At 42.5% G+C, this 10238-nt stretch overlaps 2 protein-coding genes across 2 annotated transcripts; both read right to left on the bottom strand.

The window, feature by feature from the left end:
• Nucleotides 1–6848: 6848 nt before the first annotated feature.
• On the bottom strand, nt 6849–7484 carry LOC140926340 (uncharacterized). Its single transcript, XM_073376096.1, has one exon. It carries the CDS (start codon nt 7482–7484, stop codon nt 6849–6851), a length of 636 nt encoding a protein of 211 aa, XP_073232197.1.
• A 208-nt stretch (nt 7485–7692) lies between these two features.
• LOC140926329 (uncharacterized) lies at nt 7693–9849 on the bottom strand. Its single transcript, XM_073376088.1, has one exon. It carries the CDS (start codon nt 9847–9849, stop codon nt 7693–7695), a length of 2157 nt encoding a protein of 718 aa, XP_073232189.1.
• Nucleotides 9850–10238: the final 389 nt, after the last annotated feature.

Here is a 10238-nt window from a genome sequence, read left to right as displayed (position 1 = left end):
AGTGGTCTATTATCAATGCTGCATTCTGATTGGTTGCGCTACTACTAGGCTATATGTTACAGCCCACTATTAGAGAAAAGCGCCAGCTTTAAAGATCAAGACAATGGCGTATGTATAACTATGTATGTCTATGTACAGCTATATTCAAGCAACAGAAAACGTTTTCTGTTTGCATAGTTCCATATAAACACGAGAGGGGTTGGGAGAATTCGGAACAGCTATTCAAACCCGAGACGATTCGTCTCGGGTTTGTATAACTGTTGAGAATTCTCCCAACGCCTCGAGTGTTTATATCAAGCTAAGCAAACACAGGAAATAAGCTTTCCATTGCTTTTATAAAATAACTTTCCCGAGAAAAAACGCAACACTCTTTGTACGGCACTGATTAAAAGATAAATTCTTACCAGTCGCAAAGTCCTGTCCACGAAGTGTTGCACGTGTAATCAGTTTTCGTTTTCCAAAAAGATGCTTCCTAAAATAGGGATTTTTCTCGCTTAAAATGTCAGCTTAACCAGAGAGAAATTGACACACCTTCTTTGTAAGGATTTTCCAAGTTTCAGCCGACAAAGAAATGGGTAAATAAAGTAAACTTGTCGAGTTTTGAACTCCAAAACTTTTTGAAATTCGTGCCTGCATGATAACTACGCGAAAAGCGAAACATCTTGACGCCACAACAATGTTTACATACTCTCATGCAAACATTACTCTCGCCCAATCACAGCGCGCATACTATCTTAGTTATTTTATAAATGTAGGACTGTGTATGGCTATGTATCGCTATGTATAATAGGGCTATGTATGGCTATGTAGGGCTACGTATGGCTATGTAGGGCTGTGTATGGCTGTGTATGGCTATGTAGGGCTGTGTATGGCTATGTAGGGCTATGTGGGGCAATGTAGGGCTATGAATGGCTATATAGGGGTATGTATGGCTATGTAGGGCTGTGTGTGGCTATGTATGGCTATGTATGGCTATGTAGGGCTATGTAGGGCTATGTAGGGGTATGTAGGGCTATGTATGGCTATGTAGGGCTGTGTATGGCTATGTAGGGCTATGTATGGTTATGTATGGCTACGTATGGCTATGTAGGGCTGTGTAGGGCTATGTAGGGCTATGTAGAGCTATGTATGGCTATGTATGGCTATGTAGGACTATGTAGGGCTGTGTATGGCTATGTAGGGCTATGTATGGCTATGTAGGGCTGTGTATGGCTATGTAGGACTGTGTATGGCTATGTAGGGCTATGTATGGCTATGTATGGCTATGTAGGGCTGTTTATAGGTATGTAGGGCTATGTATGGCTATATGTGGCTATGTATGGCTATGTAGGGTTATGTATGTTTATTTATGGCTATGTATGACTATGTATGGCTATGTCGGGCTGTGTAGGGCTGAGTATGGCTATGTAGGGTTATGTAAGGCTATGTATGGCTATGTATGGCTATGTATGGCTCTGTAGGGCTATGTAGGGCTATTTAGGGCTATGTATGGCTATGTAGGGCTATGTAGGGCTATGTATGGCTATGTATGGCTATTTAGGGCTGTGTAGGGCTATGTATGGCTATGTATGGCTATGTAGGGCTATGTATGGCTATGGTTGGCTATGTAGGACTATGTAGGGCTGTGTATGGCTGTGTATGGCTATGTATGGCTATGTATGGCTATGTAGGGCTGTGTATGGCTATGTAGGGCTATGTAGGGCTATGTAGGGCTATATATGGCTATGTATGGCTGTGTATGGCTATGTATGGCTATGTAGGGCTATGTATGAATATATAGGGCTATGTATGGCTATGTAGGGCTGTGTATGGCTAGCTATATATGGCTATGTATGGCTATGTAGGATTATGTAGGGCTATGTAGGGCTATGTAGGGCTGTGTATGGCTCTGTAGGGCTATATATGGTTATCTATGGCTATGTATGGCTATGCAGGTCTGTGTACGGCTATGTAGGTCTATGTATACCTATGTATGGCTATGTAGGGCGATGTATGGCTATGCATGGCTATGTAGGACTATGTAGGGCTGTGTATGGCTGTGTATGGCTATGTAGGGATATGTATGGCTATGTATGGCTATGTAGGACTATGTAGGGCTGTGTATGGCTGTGTATGGCTATGTATGGCTATGTATGGCTATGTAGGGCTGTGTATGGCTATGTAGGACTGTGTATGGCTATGTAGGGCTATGTATGGCTATGTAGGGCTATGTATGGCTATGTATGGCTATGTAAGGCTATGTAGGGCTCTGTAGGGCTGTGTATGGCTATGTATGGCTATGTAGGGCTATGTAGGGCTATATATGGCTATGTATGGCTGTGTATGGCTATGTATGGCTATGTAGGGCTATGTATGAATATATAGGGCTATGTATGGCTATGTAGGGCTGTGTATGGCTAGCTATATATGGCTATGTATGGCTATGTAGGATTATGTAGGGCTATGTAGGGCTATGTAGGGCTGTGTATGGCTCTGTAGGGCTATATATGGTTATCTATGGCTATGTATGGCTATGTAGGTCTGTGTACGGCTATGTAGGTCTATGTATACCTATGTATGGCTATGTAGGGCGATGTATGGCTATGCATGGCTATGTAGGACTATGTAGGGCTGTGTATGGCTGTGTATGGCTATGTAGGGCTATGTATGGCTATGTATGGCTATGTAGGACTATGTAGGGCTGTGTATGGCTGTGTATGGCTATGTATGGCTATGTATGGCTATGTAGGGCTGTGTATGGCTATGTAGGGCTATTTATGGCTATGTAGGGCTGTGTAGGGCTGAGTATGGCTATGTATGGCTTTGTAAAGTTATGCCATATATCAACTAACGGGGAACCACTATATGATGGTTACACCACGTACCTACCAATTTGGATGCTGTCCGCTGACCAGTTGTTTTACTAGCTCGCAATCAATGTTCAATCTCATACTTTCTAGCTAGATTGAGAGCACAGGAACACTGATAATGCGCATGTCCATTGGACATCAATGTTGTGATCGACAGCTGTCAAAACAGGGTATCCGGTGACCAGTATCAGTTGACCGTATCGCGGGCTCAGGTGTTGACCCATCGAGGTCGAGTATTTTTGAAGTTATCCGCTGACAAGTTACTAGTTTTCAAATGATCGCAGGCTCAAGTTTGATTGTTTTTTAATTCATATGAAATATGTTTTGTTTTTGTGCCACACAATTACAATTTTGATTTAAAACTGACCTCGGACGCGAAAATTCAGCCAGCTATTACAGGCAGGGAAGGTAGTTGCTTTTGACTTTGATCACATGGTCACGCGTTGGTCACGCTCTACGTCCAATTTTTTACGCTCTGATTGGTCAAAATTTGACAGGTGAGCTCATGCGGAAAATTTATGCAGCATCTTGAATCTTGTTTACTTTGACAGCTGAAGCTGACAGAGTTTTGTGTCAACTTGTGATGTTTTTAACTGTCTTTTTCCACTCGATGCACAAAATGAAATTCAGCTGCTATCGGGAGTCTTCTGTTATTCGTGGCTAGTTGGTTTTTGGTTGAGAAATTAATACATTACTTGTCAAAGTCGGAAATTCGATTTCGGATGGCATCGATTTCGCTTTTCACGTTGCTTGATGCGTAAGGGTTGATACCTTTCAGGAGCTGCATCTCGAATGGTAAGCCTCAGTAATTATTGTGTTTGATGTTTGTTTTTTATATCTAATTTAATGAAGTCGAGCGCAGTTAATGCGGCTATGTAGTTTATGCACGTTTGTAAGATTTGAGACAATTTGATATGACGAAGAATCATGTTTGATATAAGCTTACAGAACTTTAAAAAGCCTTTAGTCATTTTCTCCCCGCAAATAGGAAGAAAACGGTCCAAAGAACATTTAGTTATAATTCTGGCCGTAAAAGAAAGCTTTGAGCGATTTTCTTGCCTCGAGTTCATCTTTGAAAAAAGTAAATACCGGCAAGCCGTCGAAAGCCGGCTTAAAACATAAACTTAAGCTTTAAGCTTGAAGACTCAGGATTTTTAGAGACACTTTAATACTTGTCTTCGTCAATGAAAAATGTTGTCTCTGTATATGTTTTACCGAATTATATTTCTTTTATTGATTTTTGGTAGTCTCTCTTGTAATTTTAATCGCCGTGCCGTTTGTTTTCAATCGTTCAGTGAACATCGCTTGCAGGGCTACTCACAGTGCCGCGGGTATCAAACCGGCGCTTTTAAAGATTACACATCGATAAAAAAAATTAATAAAACCAGAAACTCATAAGGGGTTTCTGATAAAACTGAATAAACATAATAATTTCTTTATTATGTTGTAGCTTAAGTCTAGTATGTTCCTTCAAACACTCGCTACAGTTCGCACTGCAAAAGTGAGAACCGGCTGGCCGTATATGATTTTGGAAATTTTTTTAACGGTTTAAAAAGCCCACGCGTGCTTCGATCCTCCTGAATATTGAATGAGTGCAATTTGTGTTGCAAAATTGTGAAATACTGCATTCTGTCCGAGGTCTGTATGATAAAAACAGTACCTCTGTTTCACCTCAGATGTGATGTATAAATGGTATAAAAGGTTGGTTCACACGTGCACGCACCCGGATTTGTTGGCAAGATTTTGTAAAGTAAACCTGTCGAACGCAAAAAAATTCGGCCTGATTTTTTTTTGCAGGCTTAATTAATCTTACGGTGATCAAGAGCCATTATGGCTCCTAAATGTGATCGAAGATGATTGCTATTTTTTGGGTGTACATATGAGGCTATCAACTTGATGTAAGATTTTGTTCACTCTTAGGCTGTTTGCAAATTATTTTTCTCTAAAATCACTTAGCCTTTCCCTCAAAAGTCACATGAATGTGCTATGTGTTCTAAAGTTAACTGAATTGTGGAATACAAGTTTATTGTTTGATTTAAATTATAAATAAATTAATGGGAGCCTCGCTTTTAGCCCAGGCTAAATCTATATATTATTTCATTTATTTGGGAAAGACATCTTGCTCTTTCCATCGGTGGGTAAGTTATGGCTCAAAGCCGTATACCAAGCAGTGATTTTTGTGTCCGAAATTTGCCAATTTTATGTCTGTCAAAAATCGGTAAAATAAGTAAAATTATTAAAAATCCGAAAAATATTAGATTTGCTGTCGAATAGGAAATTTTACATCGAAACTACTTGTTAAGTTGTACTCTTTTTATTAAGGTTTTCACAGGCAGAGTTTGTTGCTTCTTTAATTTTTAAACGATTTTTAAGTAATATAAGGTCTTGAGCCTGTGAAAACTGATCTGAGATCCTCCGAACCGACTCGGTCGCCGTACGCGTAAAATAAAAATCCAATCGAACTAAAAAATATTTTTCTAGAAATAGTTTACCTAGACCTATATTCTGACAAAGTTTGGGGATTTTCGATTTTTTCATTTTGCACACTCCCAATCGATATTTACGGACAGCCGCTCTTAATATGTGGTTGTAACTTAAATTTAAAGACTTAAACGCCGACATATTCTTTCGAGTGCTTGAGAAAAGGGGAAAGAATTCTCTCTCCCAAAAAGCAGGTTTGAACCGAAGAAAACACTTGGAGGACGTGTGTTAGTGGTTACCGTTGTAAGCATGGTGTGTTTTTGCGCCCGTGCATACACATTAACTTACACTGTTCATTCTCGCCGAAAATAAATCACATATAGGATTTATCGATTATTTTACCGACAGACTCACAACGTTGCTAAAGATTAAGTCTAGGGCACATTTAGCTGCATTAAAATACACAACATGTTAACGGCAGTACGTGTAGAGTACAAATTATGGTAAGTTTTAATATTCATAGGGGGAAATGTTAAATAAGTTATCAACCTTCCTGGGTCTTTCCGACAAAAGAAACAAAAAGTGTAACTTACACTAAAGGTTACAGAGTATCAGATATGATGTATAATCTAAAAGGTTTACACGAATCAGTTTGTCCGTGCGATTTTGCAAAGGAAACATTTTCTAAACACCAAAATCGGCCTAATTTACCATATAGGCAGAATCCCTTTGAGAAGGAAAGATTGACCTATGAACATAAACTGTAAACTGAACGCAACCAAAGAATTTCGAGAATGACAACCAGCCTTTATGACACATTTAATTTTATGGGCTAAATAGCTTCTCAAGGTCGGGTCTAAAGTACAGGTCACATTCCTCAGGTCAAGAGTACAGTTCACTGCTCCATCGATAAATTACCAAGCCACACAGATTCCCATCGATGTAATAGTGCTAGGAGACACTTTTTGTAAATGCAGGCGTTTAACAGCTTAGGAATGTCGCAAGTCAAAGTTCTCACGAGGACAACGATGTACTGAATTTCAACACCAGACACGAACAACTGTGATTCCAATGCGATTTAATCTGATGTCAAACACGTCAAACTAAAATACAAACAAGAAAACCTAGTCTAAGCGACATGAAACGGAGCTAAGCTAAGGCAATAATTATTACATAACAAAACAAGAAAAGACGAGCGCACAAAAAACCTAACAATAATCGATCAAACATTGAAACGAAAACAACAAGGGGAGAGAAAAATACGCTTACCGATTGTCCTCTCTGTACACCTGAATAGATTCGCAAATGAACGCAGTTAACTTCGCAGATAGATCTTTCGCATTAACTCTATCAAGCAACAACGCACGAGGTACGGCATTTTTTGATCTTACGCGTCACTAATGTCTAACCAAAACTTAATCTTTAACTCAACAACAGTTACATGGCTCCCCTAAATTGAGCTAATCAATTCAATAAAAACTTAAGAAATCATTCAATCAAATGTTAATCGAAGATATTAAGTCACATCCAGTTCATAAGTGTTCGTTGTATCCTTGAGTCAATTCAGCTATGGTAGCTCTAAGGCTCCTCGGTGGGGACTCCCCGGTTCTCATCGCTTGGTACGAGAAGTACTAACTTCTGCACAGGTCGTTCAAGGTAACTGATGTGCTTGACTCTACATCCCTTGTCATGTAGAGTACCATCTCCTACTGCTAGCCTTGCTTTTCGTACGTAACCATCAGGATCACAATAAGCTTCTTCTACGCGAGCAATTTGCCACATGTTCCGAGGAAGGTTGTCGTTGCGGATGATTACAACATCTCCTTGCTGGAGGTTACGTCGTGGACACACCCACTTCTGTCGTAATTGAAGGGTATGAAGGAACTCTCCTTTCCAACGGGCCCAAAATTCGTTGGCCAGATGTTGGACGCGCCTCCATCTCTTTCGAAGATATAAGTCAACCCGTTGAAACTCTCCAGGTGGTGGAAGGACGACTCTTGATTTTCCCGTAAGTAGGTGATTGGGAGTAATCGGTTCTAATACGTCTGGGGACGTCAAATTCTCAACAGTTAAGGGTCGGCTATTGACTGCTGCTTCTACCTCCGTCATAAACGTTTGAAGAGATTCGTCATTCAGCTGGCTACCGCATTGGTCTAGAAGGACAGAAAGCACGTTGCGTGCCGTTCTGATCTGTCGTTCCCAAACGCCACCCATGTGGCTAGCTGATGGGACGTTGAGCTGGAATTCAATCCAATCGCAGTTGCGTTCCAAAACAAAATGGCGAACGCGGGACTGGTCCACTGATGACAGCGCTTTCTCTAGCTCGTTCTTGGCACCCACGAGGTTACTTCCTTCGTCGCATCTGATCGTTCGTACAGGGCCTCGTCGATTTATGAACCGGCGCAATGCGTTAATGAACGAATCAGTTTCTAGAGAGGCGGATACTTCCAAATGGATGGCACGGCTGGACAGACAGCACTCCATATCTCTTTAACTCTTTACGGCCTTCCTTTATAACAAACGGGCCAAAGTAGTCAACTCCGCAATGAGTAAAGGGCGGGGCCGGTTCCAGCCTGTCTTCGGGCAGATTTGCCATCTTCTGCTCTTCTAACGCTCCACGGAGTTTATGGCAAGTCACGCATTTGGAGATGTATCGGGAAACTGATGAGTTTCCTCCAATTATCCAATATCCGTGTGAACGCAGATCGTTCAGTGTAATTCCTCGGCCTTGGTGACGTATCCTCTCGTGGTGATGTCTCACTAACAACATTGTAACATGGCCTTTACTCGGAAGGATAACTGGATGCTTGATATCATATGGTATTGAGGCGTTTCTGATCCGGCCACCAACTCGTAAGACGACGTCCTCGTCTATGAAGGGATCTAGTCGATATAATGAACTAATCTTCTTCATGGAAGAATTGCGTCTTCTCGTAGATTCTCTACTTGTATCGTCGTTGTTCACTCCTAAGGGCTTCAGAATCTTAATTTCTTCGGAAAAGGCTTCTTCTTGAACTGACTTCAATACGGCTTGCTCGGCCTTTCGTATTTCATCTACTGACGGCGATTGGTAGATTGTTGTTTGTTTCTCTTTGCTTGTCTTCTTCACACCATGTAAGGGTTCTTCGGAACTGTGTTGAAGTGAGTCTATGAGTTTCGTGCATGCAGCGACAGCTCTCTTGGCTCTGTGCCAATCGGAGAAGTACTCCAAGCGTTCGGAAATGGTTGCCATCCTTTCGGGGTCAGTTTTGGTAGCGAAAACGTGTACTTTCTTAACCTCAGGATCGTCTGGAGAGATGTCGAGGTTCACTTCTTCATTTCTGTTCGGAAGCTCTCGTTCCCATAAGAAGGGTGGTCCACTTAGCCATCGGGAGTTGTTGACCAGGTCTTGAGGAGAAAGACCACGCGAGGATTCATCAGCTGGATTTTCCTTGGTCTCTATGTACTTCCACTGGTCGGGGGTGCTGTTCTCTCTTATTTGTTGAACCCGGTTGGCCACGAAGACGTGAAAACGTCGAGCGTCGTTCTTTATATAGCCGAGGACAACTTGGCTATCAGTGTAAAATACCTCCGTAATCTGATCGTACTCGAGCTCTTCACGCAGTGAGGCGCTGACTCTGACGGAGAGTAGGGCTGCCGTTAGTTCGAGTCGAGGGATCGTTACAGGTTTCAGTGGAGTTACCCGGGCCTTGCCCATGACGAAGCTGCAGTGGACTTGACCAGTGTCATCTGTAAGGCGCAAGTACGAACACTGACCGTACCCGTGGTCGCTCGCGTCCGAGAAGTGGTGCAGTTGTACAGACGTGACGTTTCCAAACGTAGGTGGCTTGTAGCACCTCTGGATCTTCAGTTTCTCCAAGTGTTGTAGGCTGCTTCTCCATCTTTCCCACTTCTGACGCAATGGCTCAGGCACTGGATCGTCCCAGTCAGATTTATCTCGGCAGAGGCTCTGAAGAATTTGCTTTCCGGTCAGGATCACTGGTGCTAGGAAGCCCAGGGCGTCGTAAACGGAGCTAACAGTTGACAGTATTCCACGTCGTGTTAAGGGCTTGTCTTGTAAAACGATCCGAAATTGAAAGGTGTCTGATTCCACGCACCACTGAACACCTAGTGCGCGCTCTATTGGAAGCACATCACTGTGAAGGGCGAGATCTTTAACACCTTTCACTCTATCTTTAGGGGCAATCTTCGCAATTACTTCTTTAAAATTAGAGATAAACTTATGAAGCCGCATTCCCCCTCTGGCGCAGATGCTCTTGGTTTTCTCTATTAGCGATGCAGCTTCGGAAACGGTAGCAACCGACTTAAGGCCGTCGTCGACATAGAAATTGTTCCTAATGAAGTTAGCTGCGTCGGAACCAAACTCGCTTTCATTGTCAGTGGCAGCTTTCTTGAGCCCAAAGTCCGAACATCCAGGAGAGGATGCTGCTCCGAATAGATGTACGGTCATGCGATACTGCACAGGATTCCTCGTGGTATCACCATTCTCCCACCAGTAGAATCTTAAGTAGTCGCGATCCTCTTCTGCTACCTTGAACTGGTGAAACATGGTTTCAAGATCGCACATGAATGCGATCATTTCCTGTCTGAATCGGCAGAGGACGCCAACCAGAGAATTCGTTAGGTCTGGGCCTTGAAGAAGGTACTTGTTTAATGAGGGCCCATGAAGGTTGCGCTACAATCGAAGACGACTCTAATTTTTTCGGGCTTTTGAGGATGGTACACTCCATGATGGGGGATGTACCATAGCTTTCCATCGTCATTGTGTCGTTGTTCGTGTGGTGCCTTCTCAGCATAACCCTTTTCGATGTCTTGCATGAAAGCCATGTAATCTTGGCGATACTTTGTGTCGTTTTCCATACATGTCTTTAACTTATTCAGTCGACGTAAGGCTAATGTCTTATTGTTTGGCAGTTTCGGAGTGTTGCCCCGAAAGGGGAGTGGCATCTCATAATGCCCATCGGCGGT

This window comes from Porites lutea, chromosome 1, assembly GCF_958299795.1.
Source record: "Porites lutea chromosome 1, jaPorLute2.1, whole genome shotgun sequence".
NCBI lineage: Eukaryota > Metazoa > Cnidaria > Anthozoa > Scleractinia > Poritidae > Porites > Porites lutea.
This window is presented reverse-complemented; position numbering and strand designations above follow the sequence as displayed.

Bases quoted from the DNA above. Each gene is read 5' to 3' on its own strand.
- LOC140926329 (XM_073376088.1), bottom strand. From the start codon at position 9,849: ATGATCGCATTCATGTGCGATCTTGAAACCATGTTTCACCAGTTCAAG.
- LOC140926340 (XM_073376096.1), bottom strand. From the start codon at position 7,484: ATGGGTGGCGTTTGGGAACGACAGATCAGAACGGCACGCAACGTGCTT.